The sequence below is a fragment of the Empidonax traillii genome, unplaced genomic scaffold (genome assembly GCF_003031625.1).
Source record: "Empidonax traillii isolate 1590-97213 ecotype Southwest subspecies unplaced genomic scaffold, ASM303162v1 scaffold1056:size198982, whole genome shotgun sequence".
NCBI lineage: Eukaryota > Metazoa > Chordata > Aves > Passeriformes > Tyrannidae > Empidonax > Empidonax traillii.
This window is the reverse complement of record NW_020956249.1, coordinates 156,578-182,917: the sequence shown is the minus strand read 5'-3', so window position 1 is coordinate 182,917 and position 26,340 is coordinate 156,578. Positions and strand designations below refer to the sequence as shown.

At 39.4% G+C, this 26,340-nt stretch overlaps 1 protein-coding gene across 1 annotated transcript in view; it reads left to right on the top strand.

Annotated features, from left to right (window-relative positions):
* The window catches only part of LDAH (lipid droplet associated hydrolase), a gene marked incomplete at its 5' end in the record, with an annotated part of 40,204 nt that overhangs the window by 2,601 nt on the left and 11,263 nt on the right, over nucleotides 1–26,340 (top strand). The window contains one exon of the mRNA XM_027904413.1: nucleotides 21,543–21,625. Within this exon, the coding sequence (XP_027760214.1) occupies nucleotides 21,543–21,625 (83 nt within the window). The remainder of the gene's footprint in view (nucleotides 1–21,542; nucleotides 21,626–26,340) is intronic.

The window sequence follows — 26,340 nt, the reverse complement described above, 5'->3', positions numbered from 1 at the left end:
AGATTTGAAAACTTAATTAGAGCGGAACTCTAAGACCAAGTGCTTCTCTCGTTGACACCGAGAGTGAAAAGCTCCGTTCAGTGGCAGCAGGATCAGGCCCTTGTTTGAAAAAGGCTGTGAAGGAAGAATTGTTTTACTTATCTGTCCCACTGTTCCAAATTATGTTTGTTCCTGCTTCTTATCCAGGAATATCTTTCTGTTGTCCTGACTTCATAGTTGATGGCACATAGAAGCCCCAATCACACAGCAGGAGGGATTGCAGTGACACTGCAGACAGGGAACGTAATATAATGTCTTCTCCCAAATGGGAAACAGTACAGAAAGAGGAGAGACAGCAGGGACTGTAAAGAAAATGGATTGTAAGGGAGGATGGGAAGATACAGTGTATAAATATTAAAGGATTTATAAGAAATAAGCAAAAGGTGCTGAAGGGGCTTTGCTTACCTGGATAGTAAAAATACCTTAGGGCAGAAAAAGCATTACAATGAAAAAACAAGCATTTGGGTACTTGTAATCCTGAACCTCGGAGATGAATAGACAGAAAAATTGAACATTAGTGACCCTGAGTTATCTGAAACATTGTCACTCTGTTTATTCAGGCTAGCAAAACAAGGCTACCCATATCTATCACAGTGGTGGTGGTTCTACAAATCACGTACAGTCCTGCAGTTCTGGAATACTTTGGCACTCCGGTGCCCTGAAATTTGTAAACATTTCTTTGGTGACAGATGCCAGTAGCAGACTTACAGTGACAGTAAGCCATTCTATCTACGCGGGACAGGATTTATTGTCCAGCCATTTGACTGGCAAACTTCCTCCATTTGTTTCTGTAGAATTTCCACAAAAGCACAGACATTACATAATGGGTAAACACCGCGCGGCTCTTTCGAGAGGCGGGCTCACAGGTCAGGGGTTAACGTCTGGATGACAGGGAAGATACAGATAAGCACAATAGCAAGAAAAAGCTCCAACTGGTCCGAACGAGGTGGGTCCTTTGTGATCTTGAACCTGTGACTTCCCTGGAGAAATCTCCCTGTTTGTTTAACCTGGTCGGGGAGCCAGGGCAGCACTGCGGGCTGGGGCAGGGGCAGGGGGAGGTCTGGTTTGTGCTGTTGTGGCAGGTTGGGAAGGAGGGGACTCAGAAACGTGAAATTAGGCTTTCAGATGAGTTTAGGCTGTCACACAAGTGAGGGCTGGAAACAGTAGATTCCTAGTTTAATTGAAGCACCCAAGAGATGTTGTAAGGCAAAGAACTAAGATTAAATTCCAGAGTTCAGATTCAAGTTTATCTCAAGTGTGGAGACATTCAGATTTCATGTGGAGTGTTTACATTTCCCTCATTTTACAGAGGAAAAAGGGCTAAGGCAGTTTCAGGCACTCCACTTCTACACCCACAGGACTGTATAGGAAGTGAAAATCCCAACTGAGGTATTGAGGCTTGTCTCCCAGCAGTAGCTGCTTCTTTCTGTTGGATGTACAGCATGGCAAAATTACATCCCTGAAGTGCCATAGATTAAAACTGTTCTTATAGGATAAATTTTGCAGATCTATCAAATAGCATCTGGGAGATAAATTTACATCAAAAACCAGTGAAACATAAGCTTCCAAATGCTATGAAAATGGAACAGGAAGCTTTTACACTGACTAAGTTATTTTAAAATTGTATCTCTAGGGAGCCAAGTGGAAAATTGTATTCTGGGTTTGAATTATCCCAACTTTGGGAGTTATTGTGGCTTGAGATCTGTTTCTATTCCATTTCTTTCTTATTTATCAGAGAGATTTTAGATACAACAGTGTGAGTGGCCTTCATCTGACCACTATGGACATTGTACTGTCCAAATAGTTGGCATCTAAATCAGGACAGGTGAATCACACTTTGTAATTGATTGCTGCCCTTTACTGACCACAAAGGGACTCTCTCTCCACTAGAAATCTAAAAGTAGAGGAGATGAATCTCACTCAGTGTTTACTGACTGTTCATTTTGCTTCAGATATCAGAAAACAGCCTTTACGTGCTGCCTTTACCTGACAGATATCTCATGCTTTGGCTGCATTACAATTTACAGCTGCTGGTTTCTAGTGAGAGTCCTGTTGTTTGTTTCCTGCCTTCTTTGAAAACTGATTTTACATTTCCACCTCTATTTCGTGACAAGCACGACGGGAATTTTTCGGAGAGTTCTTTTTTGGGGTCTGAAATGCTGTGGAAATACCCATCTAACCAAAATACTAGGGAAAGACAGCGCATGGTGTTGTGCTTGTGGAACTCAATAGCACCTCCACCTATCCTGCTTATATTTTTCAGTTAAAAAAACTGTTTTTAAAGTATTAGGTAAGCTCTTGAGAAATGAATTGACTTGAAATGGTTTAATAAGTTTTTGCCCCCAAAAGAGTATTTTTAAAAACTGTATAATTACATAGCTAAAAGTTAGTTTACTTTTCTTTCTTCACTTTGAAATGAAAGTGGTGTTCTTTTCTTACATTAAAACTAAAGTTAAACTCCTAAAAGTGACAGAATTTATGATGAGCACGACTAAATTCAGCACAGAAAGTATAGTTCTTTTGATGTTTTATAGAACAAAATCAAAAGAGCTCTGCCTTCCATGCTGAATGGAATGAAACCTGTCCACCGAGGCCTGCATGGCCAAGAGGGAGATGTGCATTATACTCACATCTAGGTTTTATTATTTCAAATGCTGTACCAGTACACTGAAAAAGAAACCTAATGTTTAAGACAGGCCATGAGCTGTTGCCCAGCATCAGATAGCTGGTCAGCAGCAGAACTGTATCTAGACCTACATCCCAGGACAGCAATTGATGTCCTGAACCTTCCTAGGCATTAGTTTAACCTTATAAGTATATATATGGATGTTAGTCATGAGCTGCTTTCCCAAACCACACTGGCTAGACAGGCCAGTGTGCATGCAGTGCATTTGGAAATCGAGACAGAAACTGATACTACAGGATTTCAGGTAGCACCTTGCAATCTCACACCTACATTTTTCATAGAGGGCAGGAGAATAAAAGCTTTCCCTACCCCCTCACCACTGGGCAACTGTGCAGATCTTTGAACCCAAACCAGGACATTTTGAAGTTGGTTTTCCAGTCTGAGTGAAATCAAAGCTCTGGTAATAAAAAGTGATTTGTTTCTTCTGATTAATGTAAGTTTTAGATAACTTCTGGCTATAATGCAGAAATAATTTCAAGGATATTTTCCTACTTTTATATTTAAATATGTATAGAATTTCAGACATGATGGATAGTGAGACAAAATTTCATGGCATACAGAAATTACTGACACGGTACATAAATTACATCCACATAAACTAAATAATGGTACTGCCTAGGGCAGTATATCACTGGTGGGCAAAAAAGATGGAGCTCAGCACGTCACCTCTCTTCTTCCTATGTGCATTCTTTGATGCATAGGGAGACAGAAAGAGGATAAAAATGATACAGCAGGTAATGTCCCTCATTCTCGTTATCATCTGACTGATGAGGATTCAAGAGAAGTCTGTCCTGAAATCAGGTAACTCTACAGCTGTCTGCAGCAAGTTGGTTTTTGCCTCACTCTGAATTTGCTGCTGCCAGGAGACTGCTTTAGGTAGCCCAGCAGCCTGGCCTGGCGTGCTAAATCCTCTACTCCTGCAGAGTTTCTCGGCAGGCTCCTGTGTGCTGTCACAGTTGAGTCCTATCCACTTCTGACATTTTAAGTGATGATCGTAATATGTATTTCTGCAAAGTGTTTAAGAGCGTGTTTCCTTACCTGTGGAAACACAGTAATATTTTATCACCTGCTTCGCAGGAAAAGGGGCCAAAGAATAACAGTCTTTAATATTTTCATGTTTCCTCTGCTACTGTTTATTTTCCTGTGTGATGCCTGACTAAAATGTTTGTTTAATGTAGTCGGACAACTCACCTTACCAAGGCAGCACTTAAGCTGACGGAAAAACCTCACATCTGCTTTATTCTCTCTGTGAGTGAACTAAACTTTTCCTTATTTTAGAGTAGGATGCTCATATTAAATTACTAGAGGAAGGCAATGACTTTTATGTATTTATAGTCATATTTATTTTTTAAAGTCAATCTGCTTCATAATTTACCCCATTTCCAAAAGAAGGAAAGACAGAAAGATTTTTAATGAGGACTTTTATTACTTGAAAAAGCTTTTACTTTCCTGTGAAAGCCTTATGAAAATAATAGTAATAATGTGGAAATTTCTCATTGGGTTTATTTCTGTTAATTATTCCTCTTTTTCTTCTTGGGGAGAAAACCCAAAATAAAAAACTCCCATCATAAATATTACTCATAAGGCGTGAATGTTTTGACAGTAGAACTGCTGATCATTTCCATGAAATGTGAGGCACAGTTGGGATTTGGTTGGGGAAGGGGAGATTGTTTATTCACCCCTGGTGAGGTTCCATCTCCAGGGACACAATTTACTCTCACAAATTCGCAGGGAGTCTAATGATGTGTTGCAAATGGCATGAAAAGGGAAGGGGTAACATCAACAAAGAGAAAGGATGTTAAAAATAAGTATATGTCAGTTTAGTCCTACCAGCTACAGTTGCTTTGTGTTAACCTGTGCCCAACAGTCATCTGCAAATTGGTGCTTTATTTTCCCTGACACCCAAGAAAAAGCCCCTGAATTTGGGGGAAGGACTCCCTCCTGCAGTAGGCTCATGCCTTTTGTCTCAGAGGTATCTGTCTAAATTCCCCCAAGGAATATCTGGAGTACAGCTCCTGGCTCTGTCATGACTTGTGTTTACTGCTTGGGAATTTACCTTGATTCACCAAAGTCCTTCATCATGCAATACTAGCAAAGCACTCAAACATATGCCAAACTCTAGGCATTTGTGTCTTGGAATAAGGGTTTTTTTGGAAAATGATATTTACAAACCTGCTAACTAACGAAGCAGCTGCCATTCCATGTGCTTGGAGGGGACACTGGTTTGCACGTTACAGTAGCTAAGACAATATGGCAATCCACTTTGCTGCTGCTCCTTGTCATGAGCACGTCCACCAGCGCTCACTAATTCTTTAATGTGACAGTATTGACAAGGAGAAAATGCCTACAGAGTCTTCATGGATCTGTGGAGGAAATGATGGCTTATCTTGAGCAAACCCAGTGGCTCAGTAGATGGCTTTCTGATTAGTGTAGCGGTTAGGTGTATTTAAAATTAGCTTTGAAAACAGGATTTATGTTTAATGAAATGTAAAGTTCACCTTTCATACCAATCAAAGCCACTCCAGTTGAGAAGAAGTTCACCTTGTTCAAAGGATGGGTGGTCCAGTTGCTGAATTTCCTGAGGCTTCCTCAAAATAGAGTCAGTGTCAAGTCCCACTCCAGAAGATCACTTAAACTGACCTCCATGTAGCTACTCACCTGTATAAACCCTGGTCTAATAGAGCAAAGTAATCCCAGTGCAGCTTAGTCAGGAACCACAGTGTGGAGATGCTGAATTGCTACAGTGTCCATCCTGGCCATTCCCTGTGGACTGAGCACCACCTCCACCAGGCCCTTCTGTGCCCCTTTAGCAGTGCGAAAGCAGACACTTTCCATGACCAGAAGTCTGGACCCTGGTAGAAATCCCATCAGCACAGCCATCTGCCACAGTTTGTGAGAGCTTAAACCGGAGCTGAATTTTTCTACCTAAGGGATAGTTCTGTCATTTGAAGATGATGGGAGTTGTTCCAAAGTAACTTGGGTCAGGATTAAGTCCACAGACATTTCAGTTTCCATCACACACCCCACTTCACCTGCACATGCTTCATCACACAAAGTAAATGAGTGTTTTTCGCACTCCTCAACAAAGCATCTATTGTTTGTAAGCACCTGGGTGTAATTGTTGGATAACTTTTTATTTTTGCCCTTAGTCTCCACTGTGCTTTCTCAAGCACAGCTGACTGATTTTCTTCTATAGTTCTAATCTTCCAGCAACTGTAGTACCAAGCAGATTGGAGAAGCCTCATCCAAACCAACTGCAGCTATTTCTACCTATTCCTGTCAATCATGGTTATACATTAACTGGTATGTTTTCATTCTAAATTCAAGTATAAACTTAAGCAGACCACAAAGTCAATGTTTGCATCTTGTAAACCTCTAAACATCAACATTTTATCTAATGTGTGGGTGCATGTGTGGAAGCACACGTTCCTGCATTAGTCACCCTTGATACAAAGCAGTTCCTTCTGTTTGATGTTTTAAACAATAAGTTATACGATATTTCCAAGATTGCTGTTGGCAATAATTACCGGTAGAAAATATGTTTTCCCCATAGGAAATTACAGTGCTGTTTGGTATTATTAGTTCTTGCCACTGTTTTCTGACTCTTTCTGAGGAATGACAGAGATTGCTTCCTCAAGAGCAAAGGATAAACTGGAAAGAAAACTAATGTTACACTCCTCTGAAGAACTTCAAAATAAGACAGGGCAACTTACCAGGAAAAAAATGTGACCAGATAGTAGTACATTTCGTGATGGAAACTTACTTTCAAAAATTTAATCTACTTTTTGTTGGGCATTTCAGTTCAAATGAAGAGTTTATTCTTCGCTTTGCAGTTTAAGCAACTTTGCTTTAAAGCTTAGAGGAATTTTGATAGAGTTGTAGCATGTCAAAATACAGATGAGCTCTGCTGCACATGAAAATCATGGAGTCACAGAATGGTTTGAGTTGGAAGAGATTTTAAAGATCATCTCGTTCCAACACCCTGCCATTGGCAGGGACACCTTCCACTAGACCAGGTTGCTCAGAGCCCCATCCAACCTGGCCTGGAACCCTTCCAGGGATGAGACATGCACAGTTTCTCTTGGCAGCCTGTGTCAGTACCTCACCACCCTCACAGTAAAGAATTTTTTCCTAATATACAACCTAATCCTATCATCCTGTTGCAGTCCCTCAGAAAGACAAGCAAACCTCTTTGTTTATATCTGCACCTCAACGTTGAGCAGTCATGGATTTAGAAAGAAACTGTAAAATCAGTGGAATAGAAATTAATTTTTTTCTGGTGGCCTGAATAGCCTCTGAAGCCAGCTCTTGACTGGACCTTTAATGCTCCCACACAGTATAACTCATTCTTAGATGCAAAAACATCCAATCTGTCATTCAGTTAGGACTCTTCCCTTTGGCTGCAACTACCAACAAATAATCAATTTAAATTGTATATTGACAAGTTTACCTTTACAGGGGCCAGGAATGGGAATTTAGAATTGACAATGTTTTGCATATTTTAAAATACTTCTCAAGCATTTTATAATGACAGGTTATTGTGAAATTATCCTGCTGCCAGGATTTACTAAGGGAGGCATCAGTAAAGTGTTCTGGAAGGAGGCTAAGAATTTGTGGAGGTTCTGTGGGATACCCTTGTGTGACAGAAGAAAGGATCACTTCAGGCTTTTCTGTGTGCAGTACTGCTGGTACCGGACAAAATGTGTCCCCAGTCTCTACTGTGGTCCTTAGCCAACACAAGCAAGAGTGTAAAGTAACAGCAGTAATAGCAGTTAAATGGCAAATGGTGAAAAAGCAGATGAGTTCTGTGAAAAAATTGACATTAAATTATAGTTTTGTAAGGCAGAGCATCAGAACTGTCCTGGGAAGCTGCAGTGTCAGCACAGGAAAGAAAGATGTATGGAAACAGAAAGAGTGAGAAACTAATGACAGGGTAATGAGGCTGCTTGTTTTTCACAGGACATGAGACATGGCTGTTAAAGCCACTGTTTTAGGTTCCTCAAAAGAATATTTGCAAGTATGCACAGGTGTACAGAGGTTGGAACACTTTCAATCAGACCAGTGTCATGGGAGCTTTGGCTTCCTTAACCATGAAAAGGTGATTAACATTGAAACATTTAGTAAAGAAGGCTTGATGATGAGTTTAAGTGGAAAGATAAAAAAGTCCTCTATGTGGCCAAATTTGCACTCATGAAGGATCTAAAATTACAGTAGAGAGAGAAATTCATTAGAGACCAAGGACTCCTGGCAGGGACATGGTAGATGAAGTAGGTGATGTGCAGATAATATAAATTTCAAAAGTAGGGAAAATAAAGTACTGTTACAAGCCTTTAAAAATCTCACAATCCTAAGTTAATTGTCTTAACAGACACAGGTGAAAGAAAAGACAAAAACTGTAGGATAAATATGAAGGGACATAACAAGCTTGGGAAAGAAGAGCAGGGAGACCTATTGAATATTATGTCCATCAGAAATTCTGAGCTATCCAAAGTGCAGTATGCAGTGTACTTGATGGTTGTAGAGGAAGGAATCCAGCAACATACAGGCTGTTCAGGTAGTTCTCATAATGCACTGATCAAAGCAGAGAATTGGCAGAGAGTATATGGCAGTTTGAAACAAAGAATTTGAAGATGGAAGGCATATTGGCTGCATATTTTCACAAAAGGGTAACACCTGTGCTAGAACAGAAATACTTAACATGTTTACAGCGTAGAGCTCTATTCATTCACTAATCCCCTTAAAATCCTGCCATAGTCAGTGGAGAAATATATAGGTAACAGTTATCTAACCTGCCTGGGTCACGACTTTAGGATGAGATGAACTGTGTACTTTCTACTGACTGTGAAAGAAGAAAATTAAGCTTTAGATATCCACATTTAATTAGGTGAATCCGATGTCAGATATGAAGAAATTATGAACTTCAAGGTAAAAAATAAATAAAATAGAGTTATTTAGACTAAACAAGGGACAACTGGAGGACATGGTAAGAGTTTGCAAGTAAGGGACAATAACTTAAATCCGTGTGTCCATGGATTAAATTATGTGTCCATAGACAAGGTAATATGTAATGGAGTACATTGCAACAAAAATTATTCAGATTAGATTTTAGTTAATGTTGCAAGTGGAACTCTAGATGGCATTCCCTATGAAGAAAACACATCTGTGCTTCCCAATGACAGGATGCATAACTGTATGCTGAAAATAACACGGTATCATTGATTCTTCTTAAGACAAAAGACCAGTGGAGATCCCTTCCAGCACTGTAATTTCATACACACTAATTAAAGATAGATACAAGAGTAGCACCCCGAATTTCAGAACTCTAATGATGAACACTTTAGTGTAGAAGAACCAAACAAAACAGATAAACATGAAATGATTGAGGAAACCAAAATACAGGAAAAAAAATGTCAGACATTAGTTAAAAGCAAATCTGAAAGTTCAGAAAATGTGGTCTGACTGAAAGTCTGAATGAATCTGCATTCTGCAAGTTGAATGCAGGATACAGAAGATAGACAGATAGATAGATTACCTCTAGAAATCAGCTAAATAACTTGTGGTAGCACTGAAGTATGATATCCATACTGTTTAATCATTAATGAATTTTCTGGTATAGTTTTAGCCTTCTTCAATTAGCATTCTCCTAGTATTCAGGCACGGTTCAGGAATTGGCACTGCCATGCATCTTCCCCCTAAGCACTTTGAGTAGAGGAAAAATTAATTTTGTGAAAACAAGCCATTCTATTCAAGTTGGCCTTGGGGCCACAGAAGAGTTCCTAGCTTCGTTTCCTACAGTGGTGCAGATATAACCTGTATTTATACCTGCAAAAGCAGCAACAGTTTGATTGTTGGAGAGCAGCTGTGAGGAAACAAGACTGTGGAAATTTGATTTCACGATTGTCAATGCAGAAGCTGAGAAACTGATAAGTCAAAGCAGAATATGATATATTTAATGGTGGAAAGGGGGTAAGATAAACTGGGAAATACCTTTTTACAAAGGTGTTGATCAGTGAAAAGCAGGCCAGTGTGGAAATGTGTGCTTTACAGCAATTATGGAAAAAGACTAGATTGTTCCATAACCAATGAGTACTTGATGATGACACAGTGAAAGGCACTATCATTTTCCAAACCATCAAGCAAACCATCAAGGCAATTGTCATTTGCCAAACCATCAATCCATGCCAGGAAGAACTATACTATACCCCGGGTTTGAAAGCAAACAGCTCCAAGTCTCTAACGTCAGAGAAGGAAAACTAATAAAGAGCTTTGATCAGACTTTTGTGTAAGAAATGTGGAATAAGTAAGCAAGTTTTAGCCACTCTTCATGTTTTTTTACCTGGGTCTAGTAGAACTTGTGACCCTGATAATACAGTCCTAATTGAGAAGGCTGTTTTCTTAGAGATGGTGGCAAATATTGCTGAAAAATTACTTCAAAGTTGGATGAATGTCATCATTATCATACTGAGAAACACTATTGACTTACACAATAGCTAATATCTGAAAATGAGATCCAAAATCAATCTTGTCCAGTCTCATTTCCAACAATAGTCAGAACAAAATGATTCCAAGAAATGGGCAAAAACGCTGCAATAGAAAAGTCTGCCAGTTAGTAAAGACATCATTCTTAGAGGTAAAGGTTTAAAGACCTGAGGTTTTTATTGTACTATATAGCTCTACATTTCAGTTGTAGTTCATTAAGAGAATTTAAAATGTTTCTTGACTTCTGGTGTCTTTGTCCTCACTTGCTAATATCTTGACCCTGAGAGGTTTTTACTATCATGGGTTGTATCCTATGTGGTGTAAAATTAAATTCCTTTTACAAGTTGTGATTAGTTCTACCTCTTAATATTCCTCTGAATTACAAATGATTTGCAAAAGACTTTAAGAACTAAAGGGATCTCTTCTGGACTTGGTTGCATTTTAGATTTTTCTTTTTTAATCATAGTGAGCTGTGTTTTATTAAAAGCCTCAAAGACCAGGGAGGACAGAGACCAGCTGAAAAGTGTTTGAAAAATATATGGATTAATTAAGTGACATTAAACCTGTAAAAATAAAGCTAATGGAATACATAAGAATTAAAAAAAAAATAAATAAAGATGTCTAAAGCAGAGGTTCTTTATAGGTGGGGAACAGAATCAAGGGAGCCAGAAGTAGCGAATGGGTGAGGGTGGCCAGGAGGGGTGATAAACCTTGCCTTGCTGCAGGGTCTTAGAATACTCTGTAGAAGTACAGAGAATGCTCACAGCCTGCACCACAGTCACCAGGGTATCACTGCTCTCTTACAAGCCCCCTCCAGTTTTACCTAAAAAAAGTTTATTCATGTCTTGGGGAAAAAAGGACAGTACCTTAAAATGTGTGGCCTTTGTAAAACAGCTAAGAAGTCTCTCCACCCTATATTGATCTGCCAAGGGGTTGGTTGATACGAGTAGCAGCAACAGCTTTGCTTTTGGGAAGCATGATGAAGTCTTCTTTTCCTCTGAATTTGTTCACTCTAGTAACTCTTATATTGTGTTCTTCCAAGGCTGATGCTGCTGAAACTGTATTATCTGGACCTTGAAGTAAAAATTTGGCTTTGTGTTTCTCCCTGTACCCATTCCAGAACATAGCTCCTACTAACTTAGAAGATAGAACAATATTTTGATGCGTGGGACTCAATAAATTTACACCTACAGCCACAATCTTGTTGACAGAGTCAACATAATCTGAAGCCAGCAACAGTGGGGAAATGAAGTGAGTTCGGGTAACCCTTTGTAGGCTCATGTTTATTTTAGTCTGATGAACAAGCTATTAAAGAATGTGCTTGTGCATCCATTAAAGCGTCTAGATTGTGGCTATCTTCACAACCACTCATTTTTGTTGGAAAAGGAACTATTCTGATGATTTCCTGAAATTCATTAGCCAATGAAGTTGAAAAGATGGAATTTTTCCCTTTGTTGTTGTCTCTTGTTTCATTAGTATGGCATCTCTTTCTGTCTATTCTTTCTGTCACAGTAACTTCATCTCCTTAGGCCAGCAAAGAACATAGTATCATTTTTATGTAATTAAGATATCGACTACAGAGCAAACCCACACAGAATGAGCTCTAGATGTGGCACCACAACCCAGAGCTGATTTTTAAATTGATCAAGGGCATGTATATATCTCCAAGTTTATCAGGGTTAAGTCAGAAATGTATAACTTTCATTTATATTTTACAGGTATGTGCACCATATGTAAGTGATTTTTTTCAAGGTTTCTTTGCACACAGACATAGTTCCAACTCATCTTGACTTTCCACAGACAACATAATGTGATCCCTCAGTTTTTAGTGTGAGTTTACAATTAATCTAGCCCTAATCTTCTTCTTGAAAATAAACAAGCAAAACATCTTTGGATATTTGATAATCAAGCAAAAAATTTAAAAACTTGAGGAAAACCACATATTTAAGTCCAAGTACAGGAAATCTCTGAATTGCTTCACGAAACAAGTATAAAGTTTATCTGTCCTGAATTAGTAATATGTTTCTTCCCTGAAATCTACATAGGTTTCCAAGATCCAGCATAGATCTGTTGATATCCATAGAATAGAATGACAACATTTTGGTTTAGAATATAGTTCTAAAATCTTTAGAAAAATAATAATAATAATAATGCTAGACATGTATTTCTTCAAAATCAGGACATTTTCTGTTTCACACATTATTTACTTGGCTGCCTTGGGGCTGTATCAATGTGTTTGAAGTTCAGCTCAATAGATACAGGTATTCATCTAACAACTGGCTGCTTGAATTGGTGGTTAAATAACCCTAAGCACTGAAAAGCTTGATTGATTTCAGTCATTATTGTTCATGAAAACTAATAATTTAGCTGAAGGATATTAAGTCCTTGCTGTGACACTTTGGGTTAAAGAGCTACCAATGATATAAAGCAGTCTTTTCTTTTCTGGATCCTTGATTTGAGCCCGATCGGGGTTCCTCTATCACAAAACCCCCACAAATAAATCTAACACATTTTGGCACAGTTTGTCGTCTCTGCTTAGCAAATATATGAGACTAAACTGACACTGATCCTTAATCACCTTTAATCCATGGAGAGGGAATGATCCTACCAGGGCAGGAAAAAGGTCATTGCCAGGATCATGGGGAGAAGCTAAGTTGGCAGTAAATTTCATAAGCCTGACCTGGGAATAAATGAGGGGCTTCCATATTCAAGGTAACCTGTGTATGTAAAAGATCTGCATATAAAAAGTTACAATATTTTAGGAAGGTATTTATATGTTAAAAGCACAATAAGCACAGTATTTGTCTTTTTGAACTTTGATTTCACTTTTAAGCTCTAAGGGCTAATTCCTTATGATACTTACATAATTAACTATAGATTTTTTTTTGTTATTAAACTCTGGTGACCTGGTTATGAATTACAAGGGGTATCAGCAAAACTTGAGATGGAATAGAACATAATAAAAGTGCTTTGGGGTTCTACAGCTGTCACCAGGTACATTGGCCAGTCTCTGTAGGTTTGCAACCACGTTTTTTCTGTTCCCTTGTTTTTTGAGAAATGCTTTTCCTTACCTAGTTGCTGTGTGAAAAACCCACATGAAGGAATAGTTACAAAGGCCATGACACTGCAAAGATTTGTGTTATAAGCTTCATTTTCTGTGCTTTGGATTATCCCACTGACCCAGGCTGACTCATAATGCATCAGTCCAGCATATGCTAAATACAGATTTGAAGAAATGGAGTTACACCATGAAAATTAAGAACAAAGACCACTGAAATTGGCTCTAGACTGTTAAACAAATTGAATGAGTGAATATACGTTTACAGGGAAAGCTGAAGAGCTTCTATGTGTTCCTTACCTAGAAATTCTAGGCTGGTTCAAGACCAGATCTTTAGAAGCCTGTTTCCTAAATGGGAATTGAGTGCACAAATGTACTGGGCTTTTGCATTACAATCAAAAGATGAAAAAAGAAATAAACTTTGTTCCTTTCTTCCACAGTCTTTTCAGGAGATAACTGCATTTTATGTACCCTCAGTGGGTAGAGATGGCTTCATAAGTCAAATCTCTGCAAGGCAGCATTTAGGATTCGTCTCCAGACATGATATTGCAAACTGTCCTTGTTAAGTAAAGTGCTTTCAAGCCACTCTGGGTCTCTGACTGGAGTTCTGAAGCACTCACATTCATGTCCATGAGAGGTCCCTTCTCATTTTGGGGTCTGAACATCCAAGTTACCTGAAGTATGTGGTGTTCATCTCATTTACACATCCCATTGTAACTCTGCTGTGGTAGGGTTCTTCAGACACTGAATGTTGTCATGATTTATCACTGGTTAAGTCCCTCCTGTGGCAAGCAGGTAGAACTGACTTGGTTTCAGTAGGAAGCTTTACCAAGTGCACAACTTTTTATAAAGCTCATGGAACTTATGGCAGGAGCAACTCATTTCAGTTGAACCAAGTACCACTTAGGGACTGATGGAAGACACACCTATTTCAAACTACAGAACAGTTCTGATCCTTCAAACATTTAACACTGTCACTTCAAGCATTCCTGCTGAAAGCAAAGAGGCAGCACATCATATAAGTGTGTGTGTATTGTGTCCTCCAAGCCTTTTGTGTTGGCTTCACTAAGCCAGTTCAGAGAAAGATTTTAAACGTAGCAAGCACAGTATTCTCACAGAGGCACGTCTTGATTTTAGGTACTTACAGGTACTTACAGTCTACAAAATACGCTTTTTTGACAAAGCAGCCTGAAGCATGTTTTTAAAATGAGGAAACTGAGACACAGAGATTTTGACTTGCACAGAGTCTCAGAGGATTTCAGTGATAGAAAAATTCCAGGCCTCCTGACCCTTCATCCCACACTCTTATCTTTCACATGTAATGATTTTTCAGAATACTAAATTCAGTCTCTTTTTGCCTTTACTAAACCCCAGCCATTTCTCTCTTTAATGAGTAGTGAGATACACTGGTGAATGCCAAACAGATCAAAGCTACATCTCACCCTAAGTCAGTGTGGACACTGAGGTCACAACTCCAATACAGCTTCCACACAGCCTATTGTTTGCATTCCCTGTGTTTGCATTTTGAGCCAGGGTCCTGCAGATTTCTGGATGTGCTTTATTTTGTGCAGTGACTAGTTCTGCAGATTTTGGTGAGACAATTTCATTACTCAAGAAGTTCGGCACGTGGGCTCTAGGTTGCATTTTATATTCTACTTGAAATCATGACAACACCACCCAATAAATATTTTTTCCAGGACTCTTGATAATGATTATCAGAATCTTTAGAGATTTTCAGCTAAAGCAAGCATTGGCACATGTTGGAAATCTTTCCAGAGACTGTAACACCAGGTAGCAAGCACTGAGAAGATGATCTCACAGGACAACCTTCCTCTTCAAAGCCTAGTGAAAGATCTCAGAGGCCATTTATTATCTAAGTCTTAGCAACTGGGTTGTACCCAGTTCACAGCCTGATTTTCAGAGCTGCTGAAAAGCTCAAAGTAACAGTCCCTGAGAGCCTTTTGAGATGACTTTATAATTGCACACAAAAAAAGTAAGTAAATTCTTCTGAGTTATTTCCTTAGAAAAAGCAGCTTGGTATTCATGAAATAGTGAAACAGAACAAGTTTTTTTGAAAAGGAAAGAACTAAATATTCAAAAAATGCCAAGGTTAGCAGAGTATAGCATTAGGAAATAGCAGAGAGATTTCTCCCTGAACTTGTGACTTAGCTTTTGAGAAAAATAGCTTTTCTGAAGAAGCCCAGATTGACATTCCACAGCAGCAAGAGAGAAGGTTACTGTTCTTGCTTTATAATGGTATCTCTTTCAATATAGCTTTCCATAGACATTAAACTTCTTACAGTATAATGTGGATTAGAGGGAAGCAGTGGATTTAGGCTATTTTGACCTTAATAAAGATTTTTACACTGTCTGCTATTATGTTCTTATAACAAAGTTTGGGAAATATGACATACGTGAAACAACTACTAGACAGATGTGTGACTATGGAAAATGGGATTCAGGAGGATTTTTGAAACTTGAAAGATGTAGCTAGAAGGGTTTTATAACTGTTTTATCTTCAGTCCTTTAGCATTCAGTGGTCGTGTTAGGGATGTGAGTGGTGGAATACAGTGTGTGTTTGCTGAGGTTACAGGTGGCACTGTGCTAGAAGGTGCTGCAGATGTGCTGGGGAGGAACGGGATCAAAGTGACCTTCACAAGCTAAGAGAAGTGTCTGGGGGGCAAGGAGAGGAGAATGCTGTCATTCCTTAAAGAGACAAGTTGTTCTGTACATAAATTACATACAAGAATGGTAAATTACTGGTTAAGCAATAGTTCTGCAGGAAAAGTATCCTGGGAATATCATGGCTCGCAAGTTGATATGGGTTAACGTGTCATGTTGTAAAGTGGGACGTGATTTTCATACCTATGAAGAGGTCCTGACGTTAATTGTATTAACTGCATTTGCAATTAGAGGAGGTCAGGGCAACACACGTAATGTGAACGCATCGAATACATATGTGCATCAGTTTCCCGTGGCAGCAAGGTTCATAGTTAATTGCATATGGCATTAAAAAGTACTTCCTTTTATTGTTTTGTATTTAAATGTATTGTGCTGTAAGAGAGGGAAAACCAGTGCATCCTGAAATATCATGAACATGATGACAGCAACACATCTTTAATTGTACTTCTTTGATTGTTTTCACCACTGTTCTTGGTTTTGCAGTGTCCTACAGGGGTTGTGACTCTCAGCACTCAGCATACACAGCTCTTCAGATGTGGGCATGTTGTGTGATTTCTATACTGGTACTGCAGAATTCTCCTCCTACTATATATGAAGTTTAAATGCTTTGATTGGAATGTTGAGTTAATGTGGACAGTGAACAGCAGTTGTCTTAAGGGTCTCTGGTTTCTGATTCCATTCTTTGCATTAAGCTTGTAATGGAAAAAATACTCTGATTTTTTTTTTCTGCCTGTATCTTGCTTACCTTTTCCATAATTTGAATTTCTTTTACTAGTGCATTGATTTTTTCTCTCTTTTCTTCAGGTCTCTCACACTCTCCCTGCTGGTTCCTCACAAACTGACTAGTATTGTGTCCTGTGCAAATACTGTCAATAAACTACTTATCCATTGACAAGATCATTAAGAAAAGTTACCAAATATTTTAATAGGAAGCTGGACTAGAATCTTAAGCCAAGATTCATTCCACCTGCATTTTTAGGCACTTAGATTTAAGTCTAAAGGTCTTATCACTAAAAAGAGAGTTTTCTTGAGAGGTAATTTAATCCATCCCAAAAATGATCAATTTGCCAGGTGTGCTCAATAATTATTTAGATCTTTTATAATAAAATTTTAAATGTTGTTATTATTATTATTTATTTAACTTTTATTAGCATAAATTGGGGGGGGTAAAATTGTGATGAATCTAGACTTTATTTTTTGCTGTTAAAAAACAGATTAGCTAATCTAATCCTAATCTTTATTCTTTGCTTCCAGACTCCTTCTTAAAACATTTTGCAACCTTTCATTTTACAGCTGTTTAGTTCCAGCCAATGTTTGTTGTGTGATATGTAAGACAGACCTTTTAGATGACCTGTAATTTTTATCGTTTGATTGTGCTTACTGAAGAACTTACAGATCAGTAAAGTGTTATTTTCCTTTGTAAAATCAGTAGCAATGAGACAGTATTTTCTACTCTCCAAGCCACAGGACAGGGTGATTCTTGCGTAGCAAGGTAGTTACTCACTCATTAATTCTCTATTTAAGGTTCCTTATACTCCTGAATATACCCTGATATGTTCTGTATCCTCCAGTGTCGCTGCTTTTTGATACCTTACTACTCAAAGAGAAATTGTTATTGCCAGAGAAAGAATATAGAGAGGAGAAACTTCCCGAATGTATTGAACAAGAAAGTTGGCTGCCATAAAGGAAAGTCATTTACCTTCCAAACAGTGTAATTATCTTCTTTAGCTACTCCTTTAGCTGTACAAATTCTGTTGTAGGCCTCTTGTTTCTGATATACCTAAGGAATATTTTATTGTTTATTTTTAAATCTTTTAATGTTTGTTCTTGGAAACCTACTTTTGCTCTTTGCAATTTCCTCTTACTTAACGCCTGCCGAAGTTTAAGTTCCTGTTTATTGGTTTCCCTAGGATTGTGTTTCCAACATTTGAAGGGGTTTTTTTTTAGTTTGAAATAGACTCTTGAACCTTCCCATTCATCCGGTTTAGCTTAATCCTGCCTTCCTGGTTCCCTTTCTTGCACAGTACCCAAGCCTTCAAAGTACTGCCCTTATCGCCTTTGCTGTCTTACTGGTTTACCTTTAGGATCTGTATGACTAATCTAAGTTTACTAAGTGCGTGGATTCCACTTCACCTCTTATTGTTTACTGAAAAAAAGCACAAGCACCTTGGAAGTATGAGCAAACCCCACCAAGAACAGGAGATAGGACAGAGGAACCAGTGAGATGGGAGAAGGAGAGCAGGGGAGTACTTACTATTCCCACTGTAGGACCGAACTGTGGGTGGAGAGCTGCCTTCAGAATCCCACTGGTCTTGAGTGAACTGCTGTGTATCAGGTTCTGCACTGATGACCACTAGTATTTTCATCCCTGACAACCATCCTCTGTTGGTGCTGCAAGATAATGCAGAAGTTCTGACTTCAGATACAGTAAAAAATTGTGGCCTACTGACAACAACCTCATTCTGGACTGGAAAGTTGAAAACTTGACGTACTAAAATCCCCACACAGGAGGTTTTGTACAAGTCCTATTGCCAAATCCAGGCTTGTGCACTTAGTGCTTTGTGAAATCTTGTAAATCCATAGTGAGCCACATACACCTGAAGGACCAGCATCTCAGGTGGAAAGGGCTGCTCTCCATGTCCTGCCTTCTGATACAGAGCAGGGCTTTTGACAGACAGATCAGACAGATTCAGTTATAAGTAGGAGTTTTGAGCACTAAACTCATGTTTATCACATTAGAAACAGGAATCAATCTAAAATTAATTAAATACCTATAGACTTCCTTGTAGAATTGCAGAGTGGTTTGGATTGGAAGGGACCTTAAAGATCATCTAGTTCCAGCCTCCATTCCACGGGCAGGGACACCTTCCAGTAGACTAGGTTGCTCAAAGCCCCATCCAACTTGGCCTGGAACACTTCCAGGGACTGGGCATCTACAGGTTCTCTGTGCAACCTGTGCTAGTGCCTCACCATCCTCACAGTAAAGAATTTCTTCCTTCCCTGTATCTAATATAAACCTGCCCTCTTTCAGCCTAAGGCCATTCTCCTATCCCTCCATGCCCTTTTGAGAAGTCCCTCTCCAGCTTTCCTGTAGCCCCTTTAGGTACTGGAAGGGGCTGTAAGGTCTCCCTGAATCCTTCACTTCTCCAGGCTGAACAGCCCTAGCTCTCTCAGCCTGTCTGCATAGAAGTGCTCCAACCCTGTGATCAATTTAGCAACTCTCCTGTGGACTTGTGCCAGCTGCCTTTCATATCTCTCAGTTAAGGTTTTCCTAGATGATTTCTGAAGGTGCATTCTAAGATGTGTGTATAATGCACCAGTGTTTTGGGCTGAATTGAGAAAACAACCACCAGTGTCAGGGTATGAACTCAACAATGCTGTAGATGCACAGACTTTTGCCGGCTACACCAAGGGATTAGGTGATCAGGTTGCGAGACACAAAACTGCACAGAGACGCCTTTGCCCAGCAGAGTAGGATAGGACCAGCAAATTTGCTGGATTGTCCATGTGATGTCACATCTGCATCCCTTTCATCTTGCCTAGGAAAGGAAGAAATTGAATTAGCTATGTTCAGTGTTTAATTGAAGAAGACAGAGCTCTGCAGGCATAGAACTGAGTTACATCTTCTTTGACTGGCTCAGAAGTAGATACTACTTTCTAGGAATTCTATTTTTTTTTACTTGAGAGCACTGGCTTTGTCTTTTAACATTCGATCTCCAGCGCCATCACTCATCTCTCCGGTGGCATTCTGCTTCGTTAGAGCAGTGCTGGAATTCAGCCAACTACATGTTTTGGTCACCACCAAAGACCTGTGTGATTACCATTTCCTCCCCTATCTCACAGTGTGAGAATGTATTACTCCTGTCTCAAAGCAGCATCGGATTCAACGCTGTCATTACCTACTTGTGCACGAAACTCCATTGCTTCAGATTTTAAAAATAGTCAGTCTTTCCAGTATTTCATATTTTAAAATACTTTTAGTCATTCTAGGACCTTGAAATTGAAATGCTTTAAGGTAATTTATCTGCTCAGGGTCTTCCATTGGTTTTGCAAACTGGTGAGAATTGTCATTCATTTTCACATTATTGTCATTCATTTTCACATACAGGTTATGAATGTCTCTGTGATCCACATACATAGAGGCTTCATACTGTAAGGTCATGAGAGACTTGGCCATCATGAGCCCAGTAAGCTCACTGGGCAGAAAAAAAGGGTAAAAGAAGTGCTAATTCTTTGGCTAGCTTCACATTTCTTCAGTACAGCATCGATGTCAAAATGTATTGCCCTTATTGAAACACCCTTTGGAGGTGCAACATTGATGGTCATGTAGCAACTCTGGGTTCTGCAGTTGAATACGTGAGGTTTGTTTGTTCTGCAGCAAAACTTATAATCCAACAGTGCTTGTTCAAAGCCTTGGAAATGAGGAATTAGCCAAGCTGGCGGTGTGTGAGGAGGGCTCGGATGCGATGCCTGTGGAGCAGCAGCGGGAGAAGAGGAGGTACTTTGTGAGGTTGGGCTCTCTCTCCGAGGAGCTCCGCCTGTCTGCCCACCTGCACTCCACAGCCAAAGTGAAGCAGGTCTGGCAGGGCATGAGGGAGGCCCTGGGGCAGCTTCACTGCATCATCGAGCTGACTGAAGTGTTTAAGCAAGGATTTAATCAGTATACCTTCAGCTTCTGCAGGTTCTGTTGTAACAGAAGCCCGGCAGGGTGGACACAGTATGACCCTTCTGTGTCAAAATGTTTAAATTTGTGAATATTTAAGCATCCAGACAAACCAATCCACTTTTTTAGAAGTGCTGAGTTCCTATTGCTGTCTAATATACCTGAGACATGCCAGAATTCAACACCTCATAAAATGAATTAGGTGTCCAAATGTTAGACCTAATTATTTATGTCTCCGAGACAGTATCTTGCAGACCAACTCACAATAAACTGCACTGAGCCATTTTTAATACTTTACATTCCAGGAAGGTAAGACTTAGACATTTGGTGTCCAGTCTTAGCTCGGTAGGTACCCTCGGTATTATGCAGAACTGCAGTTTTCAATGACATTTGTAGTTTCCATTGTTTTTATTATATGTTATGTGGAATATTTGAATGACTTGCATATTGGGATGTCAGTAATTTAATCATCTGTTGATTAATAATGCCTTTTATTGTATGCTTTGTATTTAAAAGCCCACCTTTGCAAACACTTCATGGATGATTTATCATACTTACCTTTACCTTTCTAGAAGCATGTAGGGAAAGCTAGTCATCAGAGATCCTTCTCTGGTTTAGGAGAGAGAGAGAGAGAGTCATCACTGTTCGCTGATTCTTAAGTCTGTAAGGGTAGACTTATATTCCAAAAATGTCTCCCTTTCCATTAATTATGGAATTAATTAATAAGAGGTGACTTAAGTTAGTCTGTATGGCTTTTTACTCATTTGGTTAGGTGAGATAATTCTGCTCTTTCTCTCAATGGGATTCTTTTCCATGAGATTGTAGAGACAGCGACTGCTCTGGTTGCTCTGCCTGTTTTTCAGGGTTGGGCCCATCTTGTTTTTCCTAAAAGATTTGCTGTGTACTTACACTTTTGCATGTCTCTTTTTCTACAGCCAACATCTTGTACATGGCAAGCCAAGAAATGATGAAGGTGGTGGAGAGAGACAGTACAACCATAAAGCAAAATTTAAAGAAGGTAACTATTTAATCCTCAGTTTTCACAGGAAGCTCACATGCATGAGGAGATGATACATGCAGTTATATTTGTGCAAAACCAGAATTTCTGCAGGCTTGATTCTGCTTTTTTGGGAGTGTCATTCCATTTACTTTAGAGAAGCCATTAAAGGGGTCACTGGTCCTTAAAATTTCTCGATCCACACCTTTGTAGTTGTAGCCTTCACCACTGTCAGATGTTCCAAACCATCTGGTATGTTTGCCTTCGTGGAGGACAAACAGCCTGTGTTCTGGCTGAGCCTGAGGAGTGGTTCCCAGTGAGGCCTGGGTTCTGATCAGACACGCAGATGGCCAGCCAGGAAATGAGAGGAGGCTGATGGACCAAATGCCTTGACTTTGCTGCTGAACAGGTCAAGAAGAACATACATCTCTGTTGTGGGCTGTCAGTTATTACTACAGGGTTCTGCAGGCTCTACTTTTCCATGATGTCAAAAATAATAGCGAGGAGTCAGCGAAATTATGGCTCCACTATTTCAGCCATTGAACTGCAGAGTAAGAGGAATTCCTCAGAGGCTGGAGCTACTGCTCTACAGGTAAATTAATTCATTTCAGGGACCTTTCTCCTGCACTGAACTTCCTTGTCTGTATCAGTGTACTGTTGAAAGAGATTTTGTAAAGTTTTTTTCTGAACTGACAGCATTTTCCCAGGCACTTCCCAGGCATGGTTCAGGGGTTGACACAGGCCAGGAACTATTCCTAATTGGAGTTCTGATGTGGTCACCCTGTTTTGGAGGCTGAGATAATTTAATAGTGTGGCCTTGGTCAGACAATTCCAGATGGCTTATGAGCCAGAAAACTGTCACATTTAATAAGCTTCTATTGGGGTAGCCTCTATGTGAGTAGATAATCAGTATACCGTATTATTCTACTGTGTCCCCTTCCTTCACTCCATCTTTTTGTATCATCCCTGCCTTTTTGCTGGAAGAATGATTCCACCACTTTGTACTGGCAGACATTTTCCTCAGAGAATGGAATTTTCTGGGACAGAGGTCTTCTGTAAAATTACTTTGTGCCTTTTAAGTAGATATGGTACAAAGTTCATTTCATAAATCAGTCTTTCTTTTTTTGGCTAAAAATAGATTATTTTTTTTTTATTTTCCCATTTGCCTTCTCTGCACTTTGAAAGGTACGTTCATATTTTAGAGGAGTTGAAATAGCACACGTGAACAAGGATCCCTACATTGCACCTGGAGTGCCTGGGCTTTCACATTTTTGCTGCAGAACACTCAGAGTTCTCCTGCACTTCACAGGAATCTCAGGGAAAAGACTGAAGGGCTGCAAATATTCCCACTGTCTTAAACAAAAATTTTCATGGCTTAATCCAAAGCCCAGTGAATTTAAGGAAAGTGGTTGATGTTACTGACTGGATCACTGAGAGCCAGGGAGCTGGAGGATCTGCCTGTTCCCTGAGGGAAAGGGAGCCAAGGGTGACCCCACACAGGCAGTGCCCTCCCTCACCAAGCAGGATCCAGTCCCACAGCAGCTGAGGAGAGTACAGACACAGGGTCCTTTGACTGTCCCAGACAAGACAAAATAATGATCCAGGTCCAGCATCTCTCCAGAGAATCCAGTCAGGATCAAAAGGGTACGGGGCCAGAGACAGGAGTGGAGACAAGGCTACAACGTGGGTCCAGAGTCCACCCAGGAGAGATTGCCAAAGACGTGAGGTAAGGCAAGGTGCAAGGTGGGAGCCATCCAGGCAACAAACTGCATATAAGGTGGATCCAGTGTCAGTCTGTGAGTCAAGGCAAGGGCTGGAGACAGATACTCTGCAGTGTAGCCTGGGACACAGAGACTAAAGGTGAAGGACAGAGCTGGAGACCCCGGATTTGTAGGCAGGAAGTGTAGGTCAGGTGCCAAGAGAGGCTGGTAGGGTTGTTAGTGCCCTGAAGCTGAGAGTGAGACTGGAGGTCACCCTGTTAGCCAGGATGCAAAAGCAGAGTGTGCAGGAGCAGGACTTCAAGTGCTCGTGGAAATGTTAATCACAAGCACATGTGCTTGAAGTTAAGCATAAAAGCTTCGTTGGGTGGGGATGGTGGTGGTGACAATCACCTGCAGCTCCAGTGACTTCAGGTAGTCTTATCAGGTGCTTCACATTACAAAAAAAAAGCTGATTTCTTGTGCTGAATGAAGGCCTATAGCCAACAGCAAGAGTTTGCAGGTGTCCAAGTCTGCTCCATCTGTGCTTTTGTTGACTCTGTCAATCTAAGCATGGCCTTGGCAGGCTGGAGCTCTTTTAAACCTGTGTTAACTTTCTTTTATTGATTCTTTTATGTCCTCATACTTTTAAAGTGGCAAACATACTCAAGAAAACAAAAAGCTGAAGCGAGCTTATAAGAGTTGGCAAACTGAAGAAAAAGTAGGTCTAAAAATGCTTCTCTTTTTTCATCTCCTAGTAATTTCTGGGAATGTAAGAATTAAGGGAAAAATTTTGAATTGGCATCATGTTAAATTTGAAGAGTATTGACAATAAAAATGGGCTTAACTTATAAAGGTTGGAAGTTTATAAAAACAGGAACTATAGTCCAAGTTGCTATAGAACTGGCAAGCTATTACTTCAAAAAAATTTATACTGTTTAGTAGTCACTGTGATCATATGGTAAAAGCCAATCTTAACACCTGACTTTGCCAGCTGCTGTGGAATAGAAAAGTTATTTCTGGATCTTATTTGCATTCTGTGATTTGAAGAAGAAGGAAGCAGAGACACAAAATTATTCCAGTCTTTCCATACCCAGATTTAACTATAATTGTTACTAGTTAGGGACCAGATGAAATTTTTATCACCAGACCCCAGATTCTTACTCTAACAATGCTAATTGCTTGGATTATGTTGAAAGAATGGGAGCTGGGGTAGTGTTTGGATAATGAAGTGAGGTTTTTCATTTATAATCTTCTAAAGTCAGAAGTCATGCACATTAAATAGCAGTGGAACTGTATGAGGAGGATGGAGGCCTGTCTTCTAACAAAGTAATATATGATAGAGCCTTTGAAATATTGGCTGTAAAACTATTTGTCTGGATCAAGCAGTAAATGAATGTACAGGAATCTGAGCTTCGTATTTCAGTGACATGGGGATTGTGATAAACCACAAAATCCAAACAAATAAGGTAGGGGATACTGATATAAGATTTGCTTGGCTTTGTTGGTTAATTATTAGCTATTAGATCGTGTCTAAGGCAGCTGAGCTATGTTCTTTCACTGTAATAACACCAACTCCCTTTCCTAACAGAAACTGGAGGCAAAGATACTACTAAACTAGAGGAAGTTTATTGTAATTCCTGCACAAAAGGAAGTGGGTGTAATTCTGTATTCTTAAAAGGTGGATCAGCACTGAGCATCATGGAGTTCTTACAAATAGAATAAAAAAATTAATTAAAAGGAACAGGAAAATAGATATATTGGGCATTCACTAGCATGCCTGGAATGGACAAGGATATTTTCATATGGAGGCTCTCTACAGCACTTAAATTGTTATTGTCTGCATCATGCCCCATTCATTGCTCTGTTTTATGACTTAACCTTATTGACTCTTTTTTTCTGTCAAATAAGCTTATAAACCTGTTCTAATAAATACATCCTTGTATAAATCAGAAGATACTGCATGAAAGGGTAAAACTAGGGTGCTTACAGAGGAGAGTCACTAAAAAAGCACCCCTCAGATTTTATATTTATTGAGATATATCTGGTTCATTACTCCACAGTACACATTAGTCCTGTTTTAAAGTGTAGGATCTGCTCCAAAGTCCACCTAAATCAATAGAAAAACTTCCACAGACTTCAGGAATTCTTGAATCAGTGAACTTTCTGTAATGGTTCATAATTTCTTAAGACAATAAACCATCTCCTCCAATTGAAAATCGTGATTCTTTTGGTTAGCATCTTAGACCAAAAAAGGTTTATATGCTTGAGTTTAGTTTTGCCAATGGTTTGGTGTAGGAGTTACATTGATTGCATAAGGAAAAAGACAGGAAACATCTGAAGGAGAGATATAAAGATCAAAAAAGAAACCCTTTAATCTGAGAAGAAATGTATGAACTGGAAGTTTATGGACACATTAACCTATTTTCACTCAGTTTGTGGAAGTGGCTTATAACCGCCCATATATATATGGTTAGATGGGGAAGAAATTCACTTTTGTAAAAATCAGTAAAAATGAAATATATGTTTACTATTACATGCATATTTCAATGATGTATTTAGAATTTGAAGTCATGCAAGTTTATATCACCCCAATAATTCCAAAGAAAATGTCTTCTCCAGGAGTATCAACTAAACAATGGCATGCAGAGACTTAGAATAAAAGCTGAAGAATGAAGTATTTCCTCTCCACAGCAAAGAGCTAGGTTTTTCTTTTGAAAAATTGTCTTGGCTAGAGAAATTTTTTTTAAACTGAGCAACCAAGAACTATTTTGACCCCTAAGGCAGCTGTTTTGATGTTGCCTAGTTTTTGGGCAACAGTGTTTTTAAGTCTCTGTAGACATCCACGGGGGGTTAGTAATTATTCCCAGTGAGAGGAGCATGATCTGAAGATATGTGCTTAAAAGAATACTACAAATACTTTGCCTGCCCACAGTCTGAGTGAGGTGCTTGCCTACATCTGTGAAAAACCTTCCAAACACTCTTTCTGAGTAGGTACAAAGTGCTCTCTCAAGCCAGGAACACCTCTTTTTTTTGTCT